Source organism: Anser cygnoides, chromosome 1 (assembly GCF_040182565.1).
Source record: "Anser cygnoides isolate HZ-2024a breed goose chromosome 1, Taihu_goose_T2T_genome, whole genome shotgun sequence".
Lineage (NCBI taxonomy): Eukaryota > Metazoa > Chordata > Aves > Anseriformes > Anatidae > Anser > Anser cygnoides.
Genome location: NC_089873.1, coordinates 64,336,693 through 64,362,344, shown reverse-complemented (window position 1 = coordinate 64,362,344; position 25,652 = coordinate 64,336,693). Strand labels below are relative to the sequence as shown.

At 41.1% G+C, this 25,652-nt stretch overlaps 1 protein-coding gene across 13 annotated transcripts in view; it reads left to right on the top strand.

Moving 5' to 3' along the window:
- Positions 1–25,652, top strand: part of BICD1 (BICD cargo adaptor 1) — a 177,139-nt gene that overhangs the window by 801 nt on the left and 150,686 nt on the right. The window contains exon 2 of one of the 13 annotated variants that reach the window (XM_066998420.1): positions 743–25,652. This exon is cut by the window's right edge and continues 33,791 nt beyond it. The exons of the other annotated variants lie outside the window; for them this stretch is intronic. Coding sequence (XP_066854521.1) covers positions 743–790 — 48 coding nt within the window. The 3' untranslated portion in view covers positions 791–25,652. The remainder of the gene's footprint in view (positions 1–742) is intronic. 13 annotated transcript variants of the gene reach the window in all.

The window sequence follows — 25,652 nt, the reverse complement described above, 5'->3', positions numbered from 1 at the left end:
AGGGGAGCTGTGTAAACAGGCGTCTGCAGTGCACGGGGAGGGAGACGGTTCCTTTTGAAGTTATTTATAGACCTGGTTTATTCCCCTGCGTTGGGGAAGCGCTGCCATTAAGGGGAGGCAAAGTAGCTGTACAGTAGTCTTGAGGTCACCCCCAGTCAGTGGGAATTAAACTTCTGCGTCATGCCGAAATGATAAATGATCTGAGGGGTGTTTCAACTTCATCTTTCGGACGTGTTTCTGTAACCCCCGAAGTATAAAGTAGGTAGGAATGACTGCACCTAACCTTCTGGCTCGGCTAAACATGACTCTGAAATATCATCGCTCTTCCTGTAGTCATCATTAAGGGAAATAACTTGAGACTGAGACAGTGCACATGCACAGGACCTACGGAAGGAGTATGTGTACACACACATGCAGCACTCACGTCCCTACATTTGGTAGTATTTTTATACTGTATGGGAACATAAATGATTACATATTTCAAAAAGAGACGGTAAAGCATTAAACAGATTTTTTTTCCAAATTTAAAAGCAATGTATTGCTATATATAACGTGCAGAAATTCTCTTCAGTCAGAAATCATGAACACGTTCCATATGGAGGGAAATCACTTTGTAAACTTAGATTATATATGAATATTCTTTAGAGTACTAAGATTATATATGAATGTTCTTTAGAGTACTAGCTTTGATGCACTTTTAGAAGCATTTTTTAATAAAATAAAGGTTTTATTCTACTTGCAGGTAAATGTGTTATGCTACAGGCTTGGCTTAGTGACCAGAAGAGTTTAAAAATGTATTTTCAAGAAGAAGAAGAAAGCTAATTTTCAGAAAAACCTATCGATCTACTTAAACTTGATATCTGCTTCCCCACCCCTGCTGAGACTATGCAGTAGGCTTAGGACTTTGAAATCAATAGTCACAGGTTCAGGGGTGGAGATATGTGACTTGCACGGGCATGAAGGCAATGCTAGTTGAAATGACCCGGCATTAATAGAGGAGCAGAATCATGGGGGAAATACACAAGGCGATTTCTATGGGGAAAAAAAAAAGAGAGAGAGAAGCAGCTGTCTAGCTAGCTATTATACAGAAGACTCATCAGAAACTAGGGATGACACATTTATACACATGGCCACAGATAGAAGGGACAGTGCAAGGAACTGAGTTTAAATTATTAAACTAGAGGGATCAGTCAGCCTGGCTAACTGAAATGAAACATGCACAAATTCTCTTCCTGTTTACTTCCCCTCAAAGCCAATGGGACTGTGTGCTCTGCAGCCCAGAAGCTGTCCTGCAGGGCCATGCCTTCATGCTGTGCGAACCACAGCATGGACACTGAGATATCTGTGGAGAAAGGAAGAGGAGAATCCTGTAGCTTGCCTGATGCCAAGCAAGAATGGAGTCACTCCAGTTTCCAGTTCAGGTCTGGGGCTCTCAATTCCAGAGCTCTCCGTCCCTGCAGATAGGGCATCTCCATCCTCCATGTGGGCTGCAAGAGATTTCTTCTTGCTTCCATCCTTTATAGGTGAAACCACACTGATTCTTACCGCACATGCAGCCCTGCAAAGAGAATTTGCTCATATTCCTTCCTGTCGCTGTAATGTATTTTCTCATCTTCTCTGTAAACACCTCCGTTATGACTGTTCCGTGAGTGCAGATCAGATTCCTAACTGTGTGCATGAGCAAACGATGCCTCTGATGACATCAGCAAGGCAGAATTCAGACTGAGGTGTTTTGGGCAAGCTGTGCTGTGATTTGGGGGCCTGGGATTTGTGGTCGTAGGGTTCTGTCTGAAAGCTCTCTAGCAAAATGGCAGAGGCAGCTCAAAGCCAGCTTTTTATTAAGGCTCCCTCCAAAATGTGTGGAGGATGGTCCTAGTGTATTGTCTCCAGCAGGCACTGCAGAGAACATCCAGGACGGTGGCCTGGGTGTGGTCTGCAAGGCGGGACATCAAACACCATGGCTGGACAGGAGCTAGGAAAGATCCTGCTATGTCAGTGAGGATTTGTTCTTCTGCTCTTGCCTCTCTACATCTGTAGCCTCTCTGAAGTCATGGTGGGGTACAGGAAAGAGGCCTTAGATTTATACTGAAACAAATGGTTTGTCCATTCAAGAGGAACAGTAGGTACTTGGGTGTGGGCAGAATTATGTGTAGGGCCATTACCTCTTCTCTGAACAGATTCATTTACTGGGGTCGAATCTCATCCTATGTTTTTCCTGAGGCAAGTCTTCATTTCTGAATTATTTCATTACTAATTCTTTTTTTTTTTCTGCCGTTAGAAGCTCATTGCATTTATTGCTCAGCAGACAGAGCTGCCTGTCTTTGCCTACTTAGTCATGGCTTAGCCATCTAGGATCTGAATTCTTCTCCTATGTTCCTTGGCAGTTCAAAACTCGAGTGAACTTCAGTGGGGCTTTTTCCGTACAGATTGCAATACAGAGCCTCAGCTATACAATAATTTCCATTGCTGGAGGGTGAGATAGGAAAGTAAGGCCATTATAGGATGTAGAATTAAAAGCAAATTGCAATACATTACATTAAATATTAATACTTGTACATAGAATATATGCTAAGCACCATGCAAAATGAATTATTATAGTAAGCTCCGATGTTTCTTGTGCTTTATTCAGAGGTTTCTGCTGTAGCCTAAGACTTGAATGTTTTGGGGCATGACATTGGTTTACATTACAAAAGCTTGAAGTTTTAAACAGTGACCTAATAAATACTTCTTCCAAAATAGAGCAGTTATTACATGTGTAAGCTGTTCTGGAAAGACTCAAAACATCTATCAGCTAACAACCTTACGTTTTCAAAAACGGAGAGAATAGTAGGAATGTGAAAACATACACCCTGTTGTGTTGACTTTAACAGCCTTCAGTGTTACAAGATGGAGCATTGGTGGTCCTGAAGTTAGACAAGACTGTAGGAATAGTGTTAAACAAAACATTATTATTTTAAAGCTGTATTAATGTTCATATTTTTTTCTCCAGTCTGTAAGATATGTTGCCGTGCCTTGCTCAGTTACATCTCAAACTAGTGGAATTTTGACCCTGCAGTAAAAATGCTGTAGTTTTAGGGCCCCTGTTCAGAAGGTTGCTTTAGCTGTGCTGTTTAACCTGCTGTGAATAAGAGTGCAGGGAATAAGACTCATCGCTGTTTGTCATGTGCTTAAAGGTACTCTGTTTTCACTGTTTTATGGGGGTGAGAGTGTAATTATTATATTCTGTGGAAACCGTTTTCCAGTCTCATATTTGTGGTCTTACATGTTTACATTGCATTTGCTGTAAGTACAATCTCTGTTGTTAGATTTCATTCTTTTAATGAAGGGTAAAATGGCTTCATATTGATCTTCTTTCCTGGGCAACCTGCTGTAGCTGTCCCTGCTTCAGCTGGGGGCTGGATGAGATGATTTCAAGAGGTCCCTCCTTCCGACCTCACCCATCCTGTGATTCTGTGATTAGTTGCTGTTCACTGGTGGCTGGCAATATTTTTAGAGGGGAGAAATGTCAGTCACCTCCAGCTGTGATAAAACGGGGATTGAAGGCAGCTTTGGTGTCCAACCATACAAGGCATCTAGGCCTGGGAAATCCTAGGCAGAGATTTCTCTTTAAAAATCAAATCATGAACATAGCAGCTGAGCAGATCCCCAAGTTCTCCTTCACTCTCTGGCTGACTAGTTTGAGCAGCTTCTCACTCAGCTGCTTGGCTTCTATGTATGTAGCTCTGTGGGGACAAGCTCTTCCCCTGGATCACACATAGAGCTGGCTATCTGATTTTTAGGTTGAAGGTGCAGTTTAGTGTTCATATTACACTCAACCCAAATATCCTTGGTAAATTACCGGAAACCAGACTATCGGTGAGCAGCCCTATCCTTTGCAGGTCAAAAATTTGTGGTTTTTTTACCTCACAGAGATGTTGCATCATTGTTTTATGAAGTACTTAGTGAGTTTAGCAATGTGGCTTCCACAAATAATTCTTGGCTTGTGACTGGAAAGGGTTCTTGAGGAGTAGAGCTGAAGCTCCCTCTGACAGTTTCTGTGCTGTTCTGCTCTTGCCTGTGCTACTTTCATGCAGGTGACTCAAGCTCCATCTCCCCAGTCCCCTGGCACAGTGCTGTCCCTCTGACTCCCACACTCTTCTCTGAAGCCCTGTGTTTGCAGTTTCCTCTCTGCCTTTTGAAGTGTACAGTTGGTGGGGCTTTTTCGATCCAAAAAGGACAGAACAGCAGAGGGGAAGACTCCCTGTCCCAAATAAAGCCCTGTTAAATGGGCAGTCACTCTATGCACCTGTATGCAGCACAGGATGCTTAGTAAGGTGTGAAGAGGCTCACACATCCCAGTGAGATTTTCTGAATTCCCCCTAAAGATGAACGTGTCCCAAATATGTAACTTAAGAGCTGTGAACTGATGCCACCTCAGTATATACGTACACCTTTCAGTGACAGCGTATGTGGGATGAAGTGAGCATTTCCAACACCTCATCCTGCTCTCAGCACTCGGTTCTGTGAGCCTTTCCACGCCGTGCCACTCAGAAGGGCTGTGCTGCCTAGCACCCAGCTCCAAGGTGAGAGCAGGGAAAGGGTGCGTGAGCGGCAGACCTGGATGGACAGCGGTCAGACGCTTGCTGCAGTGCTGTCTCCTCCAGAGCCCAGCTGGTGCTGCCTGTGTGTGCATACACTGCTAATGGAAGGGTGTTTACCCAGTTGCCTTTCACAGCTGGCCTGGTTAGGAGAGGAGAGCAGGGCAGCACAGGGAACTGTTACACACGGAAAGGAGAGCATGGAAGGCAATGCAAGAACTTCAGTGACAGAGCTGTTACGCAGGGGCTTGCACAGCAACCGGATCCAGAAGAGCCCTAAGACTGACAAAGCTTTGGGTGTTTCTCCAGCTCTTCATTCATCACTTTGTATTTTCCTCTCCTCAGACCTAAGCACAGGTCTGCAACAAAAAGAATCTGAAGATGATCTTAGCAGTTCATTTTCAGAGCTGTACTTATAAGGAATGTCCTAACAAAGTCAAGCAGCACCCTGCAAAGCTTATGTTCAATTATTACAGGCTGGGGGACAGACTGACTGGGGAGCAGGTCTGTGGAAAAGGATTTGGGGATCCTGGAGGACTGTGAGTTGAATTTGGGCCAGCAGTGTGCTCTAACAGTGAAAAGGCTAATGGCATCCTCGGTGGTGCTGGCAGGACCTTAGCCTTGAGAAGGCTGAGAGAAGTGATGATTACTTTGGAACTGGCATTTGTTAGACCCCACCTAGAAAATGGCATCCAGTTTTGCCCAGTACAGGAAAGGAATGGATAGTCTGGGCTGAGTTCAGCAGGGGACCGCCAAGATCATCAAGAGCTGAAGCGCTTCCCCTGTGAGGATGGGCTGAGGGAGCCTGGGAAAGAGGGATCTGGGGGAACCCAGCAGCAGCCTGCCCATGCCTACAAGGAGATGCTGAGAAGACAGAGCCAGACTCTTCACAGTGGGACATGGTGGGAGGACAAGAGAACTGGCATGGATTGAAACTAGAGAGGTTCAGGCTGGATTTAAAGGGGAACTGTTTCCCCATGAGAGCAGGCAGTGGCACTGGTTGCCCAGAGAGTTTGTGCTGTCTCCTTCCCTGGGAGTTACCAAGCCCCAACTGGATACAGCCCTAAGCAACCCTGTCTGAGCTTAGAGCTGACCCTGCCTTGAGCAGGAGGTTGGACTAGAGGAGAAAGGCAGGAGAAAGGAGCAAGACAATGCAAGGTCTCTGAGAGTGCCCACTATGTCCAGTTCAATTCCAGTAGCAGCTCGCTGTATGTTACCCAACATATAACAGCCTGCTGCCTGGAAATAGTGACTGTTAGCAGAGTCATAGCCTCCCTCCATGCCTGAATTTCACTTTCTCTTGATTGTCATTGAGCCTGCATTGACCTAGCATTAGTAAGGGAGTAGTTTGATGTGCTTTTCTCTCAGTGAGACAGCTCTGCGTCTCCCTTTGTCATGCCTGCCCCTGTTCTAGCTCTCAGTTGTGCATCTGTTTATACTGTCCCACCTAGCTAGAAAAGCGACCTCAGTTAAAAATAACTGAGGGGGGTGTATGCTGTCTGTAACCAGACCTGGGTACATGATGTGGTTCACAATACATTCCCATAAAATGCTTTACCTACATAGCCAAAAAGTCAGCGTGAGGATAGGAATGAATGCCAGAGAAATAGGGGGACAGAATGAGCTGCTTAAACAGGTACTGATGTTAAAGGGGATGCTTATCAAATTGTGGCAGGATGGCTTCCTCGGAAAGGAAATGAATGCTGTGTATTAGCCTACAGAAAACGTAAGCAGCTGAAATCATCTTAGGGGAAATTAGAGCTCTTGCTGGAGCTTTGGCAGCATGCAAAGAAAAATGTAGATGAACTTTTTTTTGCTTTCCCAAGGACCTGCATTGCCAGTTGCTCTCACTAACTGCATTGTATCCTTATGAGCCAGTGCAGAAAAACGTGTGATTTATTACACCTCCTGCAATAGCCAACCCTTAAATATTGATAGTCAGCTTTAAATGCTTGGGGTTCACATACTACTAAAATAGTTCTGAATTGAGTTTATTTTTTCTCCTCATAGTTAAATCATTTTCGTACTTTCACTCTTCTAAGAAATCCCTCGCCAATCTGAGGAATTTGGAGTGAATCCACCATGTGTTGAGCTCCTCTGAGATAACTGGGAGTTGCAACTGGATTTTATGTCATGGAAAAGTTAATTTTCCATAGATCTTCTATAAAATATTGAATTAGTACCAAATCTAAAATGACTGATTGAAGTGTTAATGGGGGAGCCAGGCATCATTATTGTGAAGTACTTCCTGTTTAAGGCTCGTGAATGCAGAATGATGGCTCACTGAATAGTCTTTAATCTATAAGTCTGCATCCGTTTGGAATTAAGCCTTTTGTAATGAATTAAAAAAAAAATAATTCACTACCATCTTTTCACCTTCCTTTATGTGAAATATTTTTCCTTCCCTTCTGTATTGCAGTGCAGATTTGCCTTCTAAGGTATGTGTGGGTGCAGTCTGTCTGCAGAACACCAGTCAGACTGAACACCTGGCTTTATGGAAAATGCAACTGGGGGCAGAACAGCGGTGGAGAAAATAACATTTGGCATGAAATAGTAATTTGTGAGCATTCATCAAAGTAAAATGAGGAGCATTCTCAAAGTCAGATGCATAGACTAAATTTGCACCTGGCCAACTTTTACATACCTTATGCAATTGCCACTTGGAGAAAATATACATGAGATCAGATATTTTTCTGGCTGTATTGAGGGATTCTAGAAAAGCAACCTGCTTCTCAAATAACTTCTCATTTTTTTTTTAATCTCATATGTGTTCATTTAAGCAGCTTATTTTCCGTCATGTTTTCATATTGGTGTTTTGTTTGGCCTATGGACAATGGGAATGAAATCTAATTCACCTGTGTTTCTGTGTCCCTCATAGCTCTGCTAAGTTGTAGGCTTCATTAAAAAGTTGGCTTTGCTATGGATTTCCCTTTCCTATTTGTCTGATACGTGAGGGGGTGATGTTTAATTCAGTATGATTCTGTACTGTACATTTTTTCTTTGGGATGATTTTAATTTATAATGGCACAGATGAAAAGCAAGTATTCATTTCTGTTGAAATGCCTTACATTTGTGGCGTGACTTTCTTTCCCTCTTCTTTCCTCATTTCCTCCTGAACTCTGCACCACTATATTTTATGGGGGAGGAGAGAGGGTATATTCCTGTCCACAATTTAGGGGAATTGATATGGCATGCAAAGGTAAGAATGTTCCCTTTGTCCCTTTACCCAGGACTGCTTGCATCACTCACAGCAGATGACTATGAGGAGAAAAGAGCAATTTTTCATACTGTCCTGTGAAAGCAGTCCAGAGTATAGACCAGCTACAGATGGAAGCAGTTAGGACTATTCCAAAGGTGAAAAACACATCTCAGCAAGGGCAGGTGTCTAAAGCTGAAGTAAGCAGGTAGAAATTGAGCTAGATTGCAGGTTAGTGCTTTAATGGGAACTGTGCTTCTCTGTGGAGGGGTAGTATTAAGAAAAATAATTTCAGGATTCTAATGTATGTGTTTCCAAATGTCTTTCACTATTAAAGTTTAACAAACTTAATAGTTAAAGGAAAAATCAGGCCACTGTCCTAAATCTATGGTTTTGGGACAGACCTGTTAAGACTATTAACACCAAAAGGCTTTTGCTAAGACTGAAATTGGTCTATTCCCATTTTCTGCATTTCTCTTGTGATTCCTTCCTGTCTGCAGCCTTTCATTTTCTGCCGTGCATTCTAGATTAGTGTTTATCTCATGTCCATGATGGTTTATACACTTTTATCTTCCCTTTTGCAGTCTCTGCCTTATATCTTAATTACTGTAGATTTGATGCTCCATTAGACACTGAACTGAACTTTTTATGTTAAAGATCCTTTTTGTCATTGTGTGAATGTAAGAAATCTGTCCATTTGTGGCAGACCAGACCTTCCACGCTCTGTCTTGGTATTGCAATGACATGAGAGAATCATAGAAATACTCTAGAAATGTTTTTTTAACATTGGCTGAAAATGAAACAGCAGAGGATTTGTCAGCTCTGCTTTGTAGCAGCCTCACCATTAAAATCATCCTGGAAAAGATGACTTCTAAGGCAGTTTTAAAATTTGGCTGGCTGAAGGAGTGCACAGTAAGGTATCTTTTCATAATGTTTTGCAAAAAGCAACCCTGCATTTTTTTTTCCATTGTTTTGTTTCTGGGGTTATTTATTTATTTAACCTCAGGCCAGAAAACTGATGCATGGCAAGGTTAGATAATGCACTTGAGTCCTTGTGATCAGAGCTGGGAGTGGAACCCATTACCCACACAGCCATGCCATACCCTCTCCTTCTTCCTTTCGCCTTTGAATCACACTTAATTTGTCCTTGTGCTGTACAGCCACGTTAAACCCATCTACACAACCAGTAGGTTTCCAGCGCTAGCTGTAATACATATAACACTGTGCTTAACCCAGAGGCATAAAAGAAGTCCTCAGTTACCAGTTGGTCACCTTTCACTTCAGTCATTTCTGGGTTAATTTCAACTAAATTATATGAACTCCTTCCTGTTTTTTGTTTGTTTGTTTGTTTTTGTGTGTGTGTGTGTGTGTTTGTTCATTTTTAACTTTGTGCTCTCAGAAATCACAGATAACACGCGGCAGGGGCAATGCTGTGCATTCAGTATGCACCTCAGGAAGTTTAGCCACAGCACACAGCCTTTCCTTGGTTTTCCTAGTTACTCTGGATAGGCTTAAATGTCAGTGATGAACTGTGAAGTGCTCTTTGTCATCACTGACTGATGGCTACATCCATGGAAGGAAGTTGGACTTTGTTAACAGCAGCAGTTTTAACTTCTGTTTTGGACACTTGGAGGAGGAAGAACAGCTCCTAGTAGTTGTAAAGCTCAGCTAGGAAGACGGAGAAGGAGCAGCAAATCTCTAAGAGTGAAGGTAGGATTTTGGGTCAGGCAAAGGGAACAGGTGGCTTGGTGAAACAATTCATTTATAAAAGTTTGGATTTTGGCCAAACATGAACACAGCATGATTTGGATTTAGTCTTGCTCAGGACTGACATCTCCTCTACTCACATCCTCATGGCAAGACGCAGGATGCCAGACTCCAAGACATGGCTTCAGGTTTCCAGCAAGAAACACGCAGCCTTTGGCACTCCAGTGTTAAGAGGGCTAGAGAGAACTTGGTATGAGTATAGGTGTGGGCACATGGGGAGTTCACAGTTGGGTTATTAAACTCTCTGTGTAGGCATAGCCTCTGGTTCTCAATTTGATGGCTAATCCAGGATACTTTAACAATTATTACCCAACTTGAATCTCTGTTTTCTTTTATTAAAAGTGTGCTCTGAATAGCTTGTAGTTTGCATAATTCATGGCTTTAATAAAGACAAGTTTTATAGATGGGTGGGAAAAGTTTTTCTCGTATGCAGAGTACCTCATGGAGATTTACAAAGCATTAAAAAGTTGTACTGGATAGAACCTGATAACAAACACACAGAGTTGGCCTGAGTCTAGTTGGGGGAACATTTGCATTCACTCGTTTCCTTCATAATGCATGTGATTCCCACCTACAGACTGTTAGGAAAGGCTTCATTTAAGAATCTCAAGTGAAGAATGCTACCTTTAGCAATATACCCTATGCTCAGGATTGCACCTCAGGATCATTTATAGCAGGTATGACTTGGAGACTGACATTGAAGTCCTGGCTTTATGTGCATGTCAAGGGTAAAATGGAACAACAATTTAATTATTGAGTCTGTGCCCAGCTGGCAAACACCACTGTCATCAAGATGTAAATGATAAAATGTGTTATAAACTGAGAATTTGCATTTCTTCTCACCAAAGAAGGGAGAACTAGAATAACTGTAATTACTTGGTCTCAAACACATGATCTTATTCTTGCAGCTTGATGAATTGTCATAACTCAGCTGAGCTTCAATTACTGATCATGTGTGTGCACTTGACTTGGTCCAAATGCATAAGGGCAAGGCAAACAAACAAACAAAAAGGCAGAAACCTGAAGGAATGAGTTTTTATCCGACATGTATCTTACATCTTCTGTGAGCTGAGAATGTGCACTAGATCAGTTACTTATTAAAAAAACTACAGTCATAAATCTGTGTCCGTAGTGACAGTTTTTTAAAGTGAAATGTAAAGATATGGTCACAAGGACTCCTTTGTGAAATAATGTGTATGGTATAGAACTATATGTAAGAAAAATAGTAGTGTGATTTGTATATAATTTTCCATGTATGCTAATATGGGAGATGGAGGCACGTTAGATCTGTTAGGAGTTTGATACTTTGGGCATTAGGTAATTCCATTTCTTGGGCATTAGGTAAGTTCTTATTTTTTTTCTGCCAGTTAAGGGCAGATGACTGCCATCTGGTAATAACAAGACTTTCACTTAACATGCTGTAAGCTTAGCTGTGTAAAAATAGGAGCAAATCTGGAACAAGATAGTTAAGCGATAACATTTTTCCAAGTGGGATGAATTCAAAGTTACAACGATGCTATATATTCTTTGATGATTACTATTCCTAAAATAAAAACCACATTAAAGTGACAGACCTGAATTACCAGATTCAGATACCTGGAAATTTGGACCCTAAAATCTGTTTTTTAATTATCATGGAAAACAGTCTTGCTTTATTAAGCAGACTGAGCAATCTTGTATTGAAACATCTTTTTGCTTACATACTTTGAAATGACAGACCACTTCTGTTTGGTTGACTATATGTAGATTTCAGGATACACCTTTAGGCCTCCCTTGTTTACACTTTTTTGCTGTAATCTACTTAACAGTGCTTCATAATTTGTGGTTTCAAGTATTTTCTGTCTTCTTGCTTGCAGTAGCATGGAGGAATACATTCAAGATCATGAAATGAAATGACACCTTGAGTAAATCAGACCTTTGGCACTTGGTGTTTGAAAAGTACTTTACTCGCTGTTCTTTGGGCTGAGATTATATCCATTCAGAGTCATTCTTATGCTTTATTGCTGTTGGATTTGTCTTTGTATCAGATTAGACTGATGAAAAGAACCTTAAATCTAAAATGAGCATATAAGCCTTGTTTGGGTATAAATAACCCTTTCCCTGGGTATAACAGGAAGAGCTGCAGTTGAAGATTGTGCTGCATATACTTTTGTAACGATCCCTTATTTGCAAGTTTCTTCTTGAGGTGGAGCCCCTGGTTTCTCTACCAGTGAGAACTTCTGTTAGGCAACCACAGCTCCAGCTGGGCTAGGCACATACACTTGTCACTTTCTTGCTATTATGCAAGGATCTGCTTGCTGTGAGTAACTAACTTCTAATTATCCCACCTGAAAGAAGTGGGTTTGGAAGATGGAAACCTGAGTTCTGCCCCAAAAACCTGTGGCAGAGATTCTTCTCTGGCCAGGTTCTTCAGCTCAGCTATTTCCTTAGGAATGCCATTGGGCTAAGAGTGAGAGGCCTCTATTTCAGTCAGTTATTTTTTTAGTGGATAGGAGTCCAAAATCTGAGCAGCAGCCTTTCTCAGAGCTTGCAGTCTGGTGCTTTGTGTGGAGAGTGGAGCAGGGCGCTTCCCGGAGCACTGGCAGTGGGTGCAGGCGAAGGCTGGAGGCAGTGAGTCAGCACGACCTCAGCGGCTGCTATAAGGATGGGCACTGCCTCCAGACCAAACAGGGGCTGGCATTGGCTGGGGTCTTCACTGGGAAGAGCCTACGGTGAAATAAAACTCACTGGAGTAGTCACTGACGGCGTGTCGGACAGGCGAAAGGGACAAGATGTATATAGTGGTGATGAAAATGTGCATCAGCATAAAACAGTCTGTAGTTACTGAAATGCAATTTTGTTAGCCAACATAAAACAATTGCTATACTGTTAAAGAACAGACTTCACTCTGTCAAACATTCTGAAAAATCAAAATACTGCTCGTTTCATGAGCTTCTGTTTTGCCCCCAAGATCCCAGCAGGGTTGGATAAATTGTTATTTATTGCCTGACAGTAGCACCTGGGGATTCTGTGCTGCCTGGCACAATGAATTTAAGCATATATATAAAAGGTTAGAGATTTTACTGTGGAAGTAGACAATCTTGTTGGGGATTTGCTATAAAGGAATAATAAAGAGAATTTACAGATGAGTAATGGAGGCCCAAAAGCTGTGCAGAGATCGGTTGTTCAGCTGTAAGTTCCTAGGAAATCTGGGGCTAAATCACAAAGAAAACAGAAATTTTCTCAGCTCTAATCAAATACTTTATCTTCTAAAGATCCTTCCATTTTAAAAGGCTGATCAACGAGTAAAACAAAGAAATCAGCTGCCTGTACTCACTGGCCAGCATGTGCAGTGGCAGTAGTTCCCACTGGTGCCAGTGTGACCAGTAAGACCAGTTAGGAACAGTTTAGCTGGTAGTTTTGCTACTGTTACACAATCAAAACTTAAGGAAAAATGAGGCTAGGAAAGTTATGGAAGCCTATTAGGTTTCTCAGTTCATTATTCAGCAGTGCTTCAGTGGTGAAGTCCTTCTCACGAGAGACAATCAACAGCGCTTTGCCTGTATCCCCACCTCCTGTGGGATTGTCCCCTTCACCCTCCAGCCTCTCCTGGTCCTTCTCCCACATACTCTGGTGATACCAGAGCATCCCTGTCTCTCTTCCCCAGCAGTTCTTTCTCTTTTGCCACTTCTGGCTTCTTCCCTGCCCCTTTGGAAGCTGACCGTTCCTGGCTGCCATTGTGGCATTTGTAGCAGTCTGCCTACTCCTTCCCACTTAGCCCTTTCCAAAACACAGCTCTTCTCTTCTGCGCCTTTTTGTTCTTTCCCGATATCCATTTGTTCGTTGCAGGAGAAGACAAATTCCAGCCAGCTCCCCACGTGAAGTACAAGCCATGCCTCTCCTCCACCACTGCCCCCGGGCAGCTTTCTTACCACAAAGCACCCCTTGTTGCCATTGCTACATCTGGGAAAGATACGTGCCGCGGGTGGTTGTACTGGGCCCTGATGGGTGGGCTGCCCTTTATAATGGCCGTATGTGGGAAACGTTCATTTAATCCTGCAAGGCATGGCTTTTATAGGTGGTTGGGAGCTCAGGCCAGCCAAAACCTTGTTGGGTGTGTTGGGCAGGCTTCCTGCAGAACTCGCAATAGTTAACGTGGAGCTTGGCCTGGGTGCTCGTAGGCAGCAGGCTCCGCGGCGCAAGGCCTGGCCTTGCCCGCCTGTTTGTATTGAATGCAACACAGTGAGCCTCTATTCTTGGTTGGGACAATTAGGTTCTATGGCAATATGAGTAATTAATAATAATAATGGGGCCTTTTCTATGGATGGGCTGTTAGAAATAATTTCCTTCTGCCAGTTGCTTCTCTAGAATGTGGTTTTGAACTCAGAGACCCCGAAAGAGATAATCAAAACACAAGCAGCTGTCACAAACCTTTAACTTTGTTTATGTAGGCAAGGGTGGAAATTCCCAAAACTGAATTGCCTGATGGCTCACTGGTTTGTGTATGTCTTGTTGCAAAACCAAGATCTTATACAATGGATTGTCCTTTGGTTAAAGACCATTCTCAGTACAAGCAGGTTTCAGCCATTGCTATTTCTTTTAAGGGAAAAAAAAAGAACAAAATCATGCAAAGCAAACCAATGATCCCCTATTGCTCTGCACCTGATTCACGTATAGTACACAGTGTCACTGTGTGGAGTGAACTGTGATGGGTACTGCATTGCTTTGCAGCCAGGTTGATACAGCTGCTGTAGCTGCAAGAGGTGGCTTCTTGTCTCCAGATGTTGTGTACGAGATGGTGGTGGCTTTGAATTCTGCCTTCACCCACACAGGCAGCTTGGGCCTAAAAGGAGGATAAAGCATTTGATTGCTTTGACACATTGCAGTCCTTCAACAGCCATTCTTCATCCTCTTCACAGTAGGGGTGGTGTCTTGGCCACAGGTTGCCATTTAGATAAACCTAGCATATGATGGTTGCATTGTGTAGGGAGCAATGTGACATTTGTCCACCTGCCCACAGGGTCCATCAAGGTCTGAAGGCTCCTTCTGTCCATCTTATGTCCATCTTCTTCCCCACATCTACAGGAAGCTAGTCTAGAGGCCTTCATAAGCCTCTTCCACAACATTCTTTGTAGCCTTTGTCAGAGCTCTGCCAAAAAAAGGATTAGTGGCTCCTAAATTTAAGATTACCTATCCAAAGCATACTTTGTCCTTCCAAATTGTTGCATGATAATAATTAAAAAAACCCACCACCAAACATATTCAGTGAATGCAAACCTGCTTTATTCAGGAAGCTGGTGACATTGTGAGGAAGATGAGTATGATTGGTAAGGTCACATCGTCGTTCAGGCTTTTAGAGTACTGGGCTCCCAGTAAGCAATGCAAGCAACCTCAGTAGATTGTTGCCATTGAAGAAGATAGACATTTCAAAATTTATTCTTCAATGTCTGTTCTATTTCCATGCTGGTAACCATAGCAATTGCACTACAGTTTTGCAGTTTTAACCTTTCCATTACCAAAACCTCTTCTGGTGATCAGTTATTGTTATAAAGAGCGTGCTGTGGCCTGCAGCCAAAGGCATTGGTACTAATACAGAACAAGATTTTGTCTGTTCTCAAAAGGTATACGGAGCCAGGTACAGCAAGTATTGTTTCAATTTATTTTTTTTATAAACAGATTGGGCTCTATGACAGTGCAGTGTGAATTATGATCTGCATTCACTGCTGCTGCACCTCTGCTGAAGACAATAGAATTATGCTTGCAGAAAATTTGGCTGTTTGTAGTGTTAAGTCACACAACTCTAATAGCAACTGTCATGATGCTGTTCCCAGAACTACAAGGTGTTTTGATGAGATGACTTGGCAGCTGAAGCAAGCTCTGGTGACTCAATGGGCAATTCTGAGTCAGAAGTGGATGGGGGCTCCAGCACTGCAGTTTGTAGTTTGATTTTTTTGTAAACTTGATGTCAAGATAGTTACTTCTGATGATGAGTCCACTCTTTTTAGTACTGAACTGGATGTTTCACTACTATACCACGCTCTCCTCGGGGAAAAAATAAAAGACCAACCCTAGAATAAATGATTGAAGAAAGGGATTGATGGGTGAGAATGGCTGCACTGTTTCCATTCAGCATTGTCTGCATATTGCAGGGGTGAAGTGATTTCTGCTCAGAAGGAGCTGGTTTGCAGAGACATGGGAGCCTGTATGACCTCAGTGGGTGTGACAAATACAAAGCAGCTTCCAAAATCAAACCTATAATCTTCTGAGAAGCCTTTGGGGAGAAGGACCATGTTGCTCTGTGCCTGTTCCTTACTGCTTTTTCCCTGTCTGTCTACTTTTACAGAGATGGTAGGAAAGATTAATCACCTTTGCAATATTTATCCCTTAGTCAAATTTGGTCATAATTAGCCAGCAGATTCCAAGTTATTAGAAAAGGGGAGACTTTAAGAGCCCATAGGAAACAGGCTAAGACTTGTGGCCTCTTGTTTATGGATAGTTAGGTCTAAATTTACATTACTGAACCATGCCCAGACACTTTCCATGCTCAAGTGCATCTGAATGCAGTTTAAAGCCAAGTTTCTTTCTCAAGCACCCTGTTGCAAGTCCTAAAATATTCTATTGACTTCAGTAGGAATCCATTTTTTGTGATGTTTTTCAGATTTGGGATCTGTCTGCAGAAAGGACATTTTCTTCTATGATAGTTATACCTTAGCTGAGTTATGAGGCTTGTGCCTCAGTGCAGTGGGGAGTGGGAAGGACAGCAGTACAAGTGTCAGCTTTTATAAGCCAGGCAGTCTCTTACACTGGAGCGGATAAGAGCAGAATCTGGTCTTCATTGCTAATCTAGAACTTGTGGCTTTTTGCAAATGCTAGCTGAAACTTATAGCTAATGTACTTAATATACTTTAAAACTCCCAGTGAACAAGTTGTTTATGTTACTGCTCCATCTAAGTGTGACAGTCAAATTCCTGACTGACATAAGAGTGAAATGTGGGCGCACCAGTCCTCAAGCTAGTCTCCTATTTGTTTGTTGCAGTGCATCTTTCAGAATCCATTCAACAACTTGAACTAAGGGACCACCAGAAGCATTGTACAGCTAGTCTTTTTCTCTAATACCTGTACTGAGATTTACAGTACTAAAAAGGTATAATTTTAAGTTGTGCAGGCTGGTGAAGGGGTGGCTAAGGAACCTCAATGTTAAGCATTTTGTAAAGGTTATTTTACGTGTTATGTCTGAAATTCATTTAACTCACTGACTGTAGAAGCAAAGGGGTAAAACAGTATGCTCTTCAGAGATTGACTTGACACCTAAAGTTCCCCTACAGAAGAGTTATAGAAGCACAACTGTTTAATGCAACGTTAAATTAGCAAAGAAGTACATGGTCCTGGGCTACCTGCTCTCAGCGTCCCTGTCTGAGGAGAGGGTTGGACCAGATGACCTCCAGAGGTCCCTCCCAGCCTCAACCATTCTGTGATTCTGTGACTCTAAGTAAACGATTTCTTAAAACTGACTTTAAAACTCCGGGTGTACTTGTGAAATACACGGAGGATATTTCCTTCTCCATTTGAATTCTCTTTTATCCCTAAAGATAAAATAAAGGAAAGCAAAACAAGAGATCAGATTTCCAGAAGGAGCATCTCACCGGGAAAGGCTGCACAGCAGATTATCCAATACCAGAATTAGCTTCATAACCCCATGGACAACTTCCTGACCTAGCTGAAATTGAAATATAGGAGTTGGATGAGCACATTACATTAATTTGGTTTTGTTTGTATAATCTCAGTGCTAAAGGTCATAACCTTTGTTTAACCATACCTTTGATGGAACATGCTGGGCTTCTTATTCCTCTCTGAGCTTTTTCTGGTTATAAGTATAATCTAAAAAATGAAACTTCTACATATGCAGGCCTCTGATCTCACAGTAACAGACAACATTAAGATGTTAGATAGATACTCATGGAACAGCAGGTCCCCAAAAATGTACATCCTTTCCACCAAGCTGCACGGGGTTGCATGTGCCATGTCTGCAAACAGTGATCTTCTGCAGCATCTGTGAACAGCAACCTGCCAGGACCAGAGGGAGGGAAAACTGGCAGTGTTGGTTCTCATAACAACAGGATCTCCAGCTTCCTAATTGCTCATTAGTTGGCCAATTTATAAATGGTCTTTAAAATAACTACTGAAATACATTTTTAACATAAAACTTTTTAACTGTATAATAAGCTTGTAGAGTTTAAGATGATGTTATCAACCCTGTCCCTCAAAAGCAAACAACAACAAATAAACAGCAAATCCCCTGTCCTTTCTGTCTCTATGTATAGGGGTTTAAATAAGTATATAAGCATCATTAAGAATAGAATGGGATGGCTTCTCAAACAACCGCAAATGTATATATTTATTTACAGCAATCATTGCTGTTTTTGATCACAATAATTTCTGTTGTAATGTAGAAATGAAACTTGCATGTCTAACTGGTTGAAATGAAACACTTTCAAAATTAAGATTAAAATAATTTAAAATAGATTGCAGTATTTCCTTTCAATTCCAGTGGAAGCCTGTTATTTCCTAGAAATTGTCTCAATTTTGTCTACATATCTATGTCATTCAGAGTAGGCAGGTTTTTGCTTCCTTTGTAATGGAGGTAAAGTTGTTTGACAAAACATCAAGGAAAAAAAGCTTGCACTTAATATTTTTTCAAATTATTAATATGATTTGTATATTATGTAACATTTTTTGTTTGTTTTGGCCATAATTACATAAAATATTTGTGAAATATTTTTCCTGTCTGTGAATATTTTTGTGACTTGTGCATTATTGTGAACTGCATCACAAGATTTCATTTTTTTAATGATAGTCCTTATAAGAGGCGCAGATAATCATGCGTTGTGCTGGATCCAATGGAGGACTAGAAAGCAGCGGAAAAACAGTTGTAATTTACAGCTGGTGAATTGGACTGCCTCTGTTAGCATCCCACTGTGTTGTTTCGTATATGCTAAAGTTCTTGTCCAAACTAATCTCATCAGTTACTGTAGGCTTTATAATATTGACATTTTAGTAAGGCATTTCTGCACAAATATTACATTTCTGCATAGTGCTATATACGTATAATAATTACCCCGGCTTGAAGAAATCTTGTTCATAATTTATGAATTACACTCACATTCCCACAAGCTCTGAATATTGAAGTAGTTTATTATAGGTATACACAGACAATCATGAAGAAGCTCATTTTTAATTCATATGGTTTCAGTATTGCATTAAGTGACAGCTTTTAGTGCCAAACATACAACGAAATGATCTGGGGAATATGTCTACCTGCATATGTGAAAACTGATGATGTCTGTAGGTGCACCACTGAATGCCTCTCTGGAAGCAAAGCCGCTGGGCTGCTGTTGGGTCTGGGCCACCTGCCTTCCAAATGAAGCAAGTTCTAGAAAGCTGTTGAATTTTGATGGCGTTTTTTCTAGAGAGAGCACCTCAGGATAAGAGACTTGTTTGAAGAAAAATGTTTTAAGAGAACCAGGCTGACCCAGATTTTCTGCACAAGTGGGGTTTACAGGAATGAATTTACAGAGACCAGGTATTCTCACACTCCATGAAATCCCACCGTGTGAGAACACAGATAATTAAGCCTGCAGTCATATAAATTATTCCTGTTGTTGTTTCACTAGAATAAAGGATTACTGCCTTTACCTATTGATCTTCCCTTTTCTGCTTCTCACTGTCTACCAGTGATTGCCTGGTTGCTCCTTAATGCAGTTTTGGAAAACATGATGAAAAGTGAAGTCTAAAGTCTTTAGACTTACTTTGTCAGAGAGTTCTAGTAATATTGTGTGGAAAAGAGAAATGCAAGAGATCCATTTTTTATGGGCTTGACGTAACAACAGGATCAGATGAGAGAAAAAAAGAAACACTGCACAGGAGAAAGGAAAGGAGGTAGGTCTTGAAGGGCAGGGATGTCCTTTGGTTATTACAGGGGAGCCCTGTGGATCCTGAATTGTCTAAAAAGCTACAGATTGATCCTAATCAATGTTCAAGAAGTTATTTCTCTATCTTACACCATCTTTACACTGGTGCTGGCAACTGCTCCTTTGATCTGGATCTTTCCAGTGCTATGCCAAATAAAAAGCAGGTGGTTTTGAGACCTTTACAGAGTGTTATCTGGTTCGGCTGTGTGTCCCTAATAGCTGGGCCAGCTCTGTATAGGCCAGCTGACAGCACAGGAGCTGTGATTAAGGGTGTGTTTTGGCTCAGGGTCTGCTGTGTTTATTCTGGATTTTTTTGATGCTCCAGAGAGACTAATAATAATAATCCTGCCATGCGTGTGGTCAAGAGATGAGACAAGCTAACTCCCAGCTCCCTGCCCTACTCCTCTGCTGGACTTTAACCTCCTCATGCTGCAGTGTCAGGGAGCAGCTCTGCAGTGTCAGGCTTGTGGAACAGGTGAAAATGGGTTTTCACTAGCACGGTGGGTTGTGAGTTTTGCTGTCCCTTGAAGGGAAGGTTGTTGAGGCTTCCCGCTTTTGAGAAGGTAGTGCTGCTTATTTAGTACCTGGGTTGTGAAGAACAGTTTGCTCCCAAGAGAAGAAGAGGGGGTACCCAAGAAGAGTGATGATGCTGGATTTTGCTCACAGAGGGGTAAATACCAGAGCAGTAGGGGTTAGCTGGGTGGGATATGTGTAGAGCAGGCTGGTGAGCACCCAACTAGGGCGTCTTTTCAGTGCTGTGGGTTGAGCTTACCTTGGGAGAAAACATTTTCGTAATACATATTTATCTGGCTTCGTGTCACTTCCAATGTGGTCAGAAATGTTCTGTGTGCAAGCTTCAGGACTGTGGGAACTGCCAAGCCACGAGCAGTGCTTCTCTTAGCTATGTGCCTTGGCTGGGTAAAATGTGGTGCTTTTGCTGACGTGTCCTGAAAGATATCAAAATCTTCTCAGTTGTGTTTACATAAATAAGGTTTCAAATAGTGCTTGTTCTGCATTTCTGCAATTTCAGTAGTTCAACTGTGGAAATATAACTGAGGTAGGAACTGAGCTTCTGCAGTCCTTTTTACTGAGAGTGCATGAGAAGTGGTGAACTCAGCATGACTTTCATGTCCAGTGATATTTAGAAAAGTCTTCAGCTTTTTTTCTTTAAACTGGTAGCTCAAGCAAATTTGCTGTGGATTCCATGCAGTTCTAAGCACGAATGCTAAAACATCTTTTTTTTTTTTTTCTTTTTTTTTTCCCCCCTGCCCTCTTATCTGACAGGGAGGTGGCAATGGAAGAGGAAAAGACCTATTAACTCAGTGTAAAATTAGACCTTTGTTATTTTGTCTCCAGTCTTGGTTGATCCCATCATCTAACCAAGGGTCAGATGTGGTAGAACTGAGAAAGGGATTGACATTGCTGCTTGCTAGCTAATACCTTTGCATCTGATACTTCTGTGTGTTAGACAGTGCATTAATTTGAACATTTGTAGCCCTTTACACAAGACTGAATGTATGAAACTAAATATTTTGATAGCTTAGTGTTTCCTGCTTGCTTTCCTTTCTGTATGGTATTTTTCTTTTTGCCTTAATCACACAGATAAGGCTTCTTTATTCAGTCAGGTGTTGGATGAGTTGGTCAAAGATCATGGTTAGTTTAATGTTCAGCTTTTTAGGTTTAGTATTGTATATCTCTCCTTGTCTGAATGAGAATCTGGACGCAGTTCTTGCAGTCCCTGATGGATGGATAAGAGACTTCAAATGATACTTCAGGATGAAAAGTCTGTCAAAGTCACAAATCAGTCTTGTTTCTATGTTTCAACTTTCTATATTATGTGCAGTATTAATACATCTGTTTCTACATGACTATATATTAAATATGTAAATCTTGCGTTCATGGCAGGTCATGATGGTCTCTCCAAAAGAAAATGGGTGGTAGCTTACAAGTATTTTAAGAGTTATTGTCTTGCTGCAAAACTCTGTACTGAAGCTCTAATTAAATCAAGTATATACTCAAGAGACTGTTTTCTGCAATCACATTGACATGCATTTTTATTAAATGGTTAATCATTGATAAGACAGGATATTCTTCATAAAGTGATACTACCAGATTATGACTTTGTCTTGTGATCCCTTAATTAAAGCTGTGTTTTAGACTAGCCCATAGCAAAGCTCAAAACTTCATTCTTGTCCTTATGACTTACCTATATACACAAGGCTTTCATGTTATGCTTCACACTACTAATAGAAGTGTGAAGTGTGATTTTTCTTCCAAATTATTTAGACTGAAATATCAGTGGGCACTATCGAGACCATCTATACTGGAGGCTTGAGTTGAATCTTACTTTACCTTGTTTTCACTTCTGTTGCAGCAAGTTTTGCTAAACACTGTTTAGAAGGAATCATAGAATTACAAGTTAACTTTTCAAATCCCAGACTTGCTAGAACTTCATCTGTGTTTATTGTATTATCTGCATTTTTTCCTGCCTCTGAAAAGGTGAGAGGAGAGATCACCTGGTCGATGCCAGCCTGTCACTTTTTGAAAATGCAGAATACATTTGTAGCTTGAAAGGACTCAAAGAAAAAAGTGGTTTTGTTTTTGCTTTTTTTTTTTTTTTTATTTCTTAGTTGTAGCTGTATCCCAAAGCTTAGTGGCTGGGATTAAAGGAACTCCTCCCTGCATGAGTGCAGCAACGTGCCCTCAAAACAAGGCACGCTGTGACTGCTAACAGAACTGTGTTTAACAGGAAAAAAAAATCTTTTTCATGTTTTGCTTCAGTTGTCTCTCTTGGTTTAAGGAAGGTGTGTCCTTTTTTCAAAATTGTAATGCCCCATATCTGGCCTATAATTTTTCCTCTGATGATCACAGAAGAAACACTTCCTTATTTGGATTTAAATCATTGATAATTGCTGACGTATTATGTGCTGTCTGTCCATAGTTCCTGCTATGTAGCTTTAGTCTCTGATTTCTTTCTCTTCCGTGGCTCTGTCACTTATTTCCAGTTACTAGGCTTTTCTTTTTCAAGTGTTTGGAGTAAATTTCAGAAAACTGCATCATGCACAGCTGTCTAGACTTTCAAAAATATTTCTTTGGCTTGTATTCAGAGACTACTGCAATGACAAATAAACTTATGGGATTATTTTGGAAGAGAAAACATTTATTTGCTGGCAATCTTTCTATGTGCAAAACCATTTAAAATTGTATCCAGCTTCTTAAGGTCGTATAGAAATAAGTTACTTCATTAAGACAAGAAACATCAAGGGGAGTGGGATAGGGCGGATGATCACAAGGCTTCTCTTGTTGGATTCCTCTTATATAGGTTATTTAAAAAAAGTTATCCATCATTAAAGCTGGAAGTCTGGGCTACATTGATAGCCCATTAAATGATCTGTCACATTGCAACATCACTTGCTATGAATTATTTTTTCTGCTATTTTGCTATGAATTTAATTTTAATTGTTTTTTTTGTAAGGAAACGCTTCAGTTTAACTGTGCTTTGCTACACACGTTAAATATTTTAAATCTCTCATTGAAAGAGATTCAGATTGCATGACAGTGAAGTATTATTTTTGCTTTAATATATAATGCCTTGTAAGATGAACTTACCTTGCGTGTTTGGGAGAGATGTTCTTCAAACCTCTGAGGAATCTTGTCATCTTCCTTTCAGTTGTTTTCACAGAGCCTTTCTTTGTCTCCAGTAACCCTGGTGCTGCCTGATGAACAGCATACCTCATAGCATACCATCACCAATCAGTTCTGACAAATACTATTTGGTCACTTTCCTCCCCAACGCCCTCAGGTACTGCTCTGCTATTCCTTGTTTTAGACTGTGAGCTCCCTGGAGCAGGGACACCTTGCCCTGTGGGATACTGGGCATTGACTAAAAGGCCAGTAGCTGCTACTGCCGTATGGGGAACTCCTCAGTAAATGTAGGACTCCTATCCTGATGAAGTCAAAGGCAAACCTCCCTTTGACTTAAGCCAGGCTGAGATTTCACTCCCAGTGTCTGAGTAACCAATTCTTGTTTTTGTCTTCAATAGTCCTATATAATATAATGAAAGCTTGGGTTCCTCTTGCTGACACGTAGCCCTTGGGGCTCCCTCCTTACCTCATGGAGGGAGAGGGACAGGCTGAGGGGCAGTCGGACTGCAAGAGGACACTTCTGGAAGTACCACCACTGAGAGGAGCTACCGGCTTGTTTAGGTTAGACAACAGACTTCTGGATGGCTTGATGTTAGGGAGGAGATATCCCACCCTAAGTGCTTACAGCTCCACCATTCAGATTTGCTTATGGCTGGGTGAATAAATTTGTAGAGTTTAAGGCTAAAATACACTTACTGTTTGCATAGTCTGACCTTGTGAGCAAGTGCTGGAATATAACTCTCCTGTTAGCTCTGTGCTGAACCCCACAGTTTGCACCTGGCTCATGGGTACCTTCCGAAAAGGCAACCAGCCTGGATTTGAAGGCATCAAGAGGGCTCTAACATTTCTTTTGCAATTAATTTTAATAGTTAACTCCATCCGTTATCTTTTTTTTTTTTTTTTAAAAAAAAGTAACTAATTTCATATTTGCATGTGCTTGGTTTTAAATTCCAGCTGGTGGTCCTTTTTATGTTTTTCTCTGCTTGAAAAAAATATCCCAAAGGACATGGCAATTTCTGCCTGAGGTGATTTTTTTAGATGTCATAGTCAAGTCACCTGGCAGTCTTCTTTCATCTGCTGAACAGAGTGAGCCGCTTACCTTCAGTGCTGAGTTTTCATATAACCTTGAAACAGTACTTCTCTGTACTCTGTAGGCAGTAATTCTCTGCATCCTCACTAAATTTTCAGTGTCTCCTAAAAGAAGCAGACTATTGGAACTCCCAGTTAAGCCAGTATCTGATAACTAGTGCCTTACTTGGAGAGAGAGAAAATGTTTTTTGCTCCCTAATTCCTTTCTGTACTCCTGAGGATTGTACGTACTCTCTTCTGACATAGAGTTGCATTGAGAATTGCACTGAGTTGCTTATCCTTTACCATTTCTCATTTCTTTTCAGAGCTTTTGTAGTTACCTACATCACTCATTTAATAAATAAATAAATAAAAGAATAGCATCAGGCCTGGCCTTTGTTAATTAGGAGCAACTTTAGATACGAGCTAAATCTATGCAGTTTCTGGTCCTTGATAGAAAATGGTGGCCAAGGACTCATGAAAAAAGCATATTTGACCCTATGTTTTATCTCTTGTATATCATGATATTGCATAACTCTAGGCAGATAATATCTAGATAATGCTGTAAAATTAGGAAATAAAAGGATTTTGACAGTCAAATTCTGGAAAATTTAAATATCTCTTCAGAAGAAAGAAGTGGGAAAATAACTGTTCTTTATCTTTGAGATATAATGGGATAAGTGTAATAGTAAAATCCTTCAAACAACAGCAAGAAAAATACTTATCTCCATTTTTTATTGTATAGCTGCAGACGATGAATTAAGTTCTGTAAAAACACTGTATTGTAGGGAATTTTGAGGTTGCAAAGTTTCTTTCTTTAAAAGCATGCAATGAGTTTAAAAAAAAAAAAACAAAAAACACAAACAAAACAACAAACCAAACAACAGCAGTATATTTACCTTCAGTCATACTACTTGAAGTACAATATTCTAAGCTGCTTGACTAAGCTAAGGGGAAAGCAGCTTTTTTGGTACTGATGTCAGGTGGTACTTAACTAACTCTGCTTTAAGATAGGTGTTAATGTATTTGGATGTCAATCTAAAACGTTGAGCAGGAGTTAATTAGGGCTGTTTGAATAGAGGAATTCCTTTCTGGGAATATTGCAGTTTTAAGTCAGGGCAAATCTGAACTTTCCTAGAGGTAGAGAAGTGTCAAACTAGCTAATACCATGATGGTTAAGTCAATGCCATAGGATCCAAAAGGTCTAGAGTTAAGTATTCTTCAAAATTAGCTGAAATGCCATCCAGAAGAAGATTCTTGGCGTGCTGTGTGAGTGGCCCGGCCAGGTAACTGTTTCAGGGTGGGCTCTCTGCTATGCTCTTTCTCTGGGTGGGAAGCCGTGTTTTTGGAGATGGGGTGAAGGTTCAAAACATTTTGGACAGATTTTGCGCTGTGAGCAAGTTTGTTCACAACAGAATTCCATCAGTGCTCATAAGATGCAAAATATTTTTG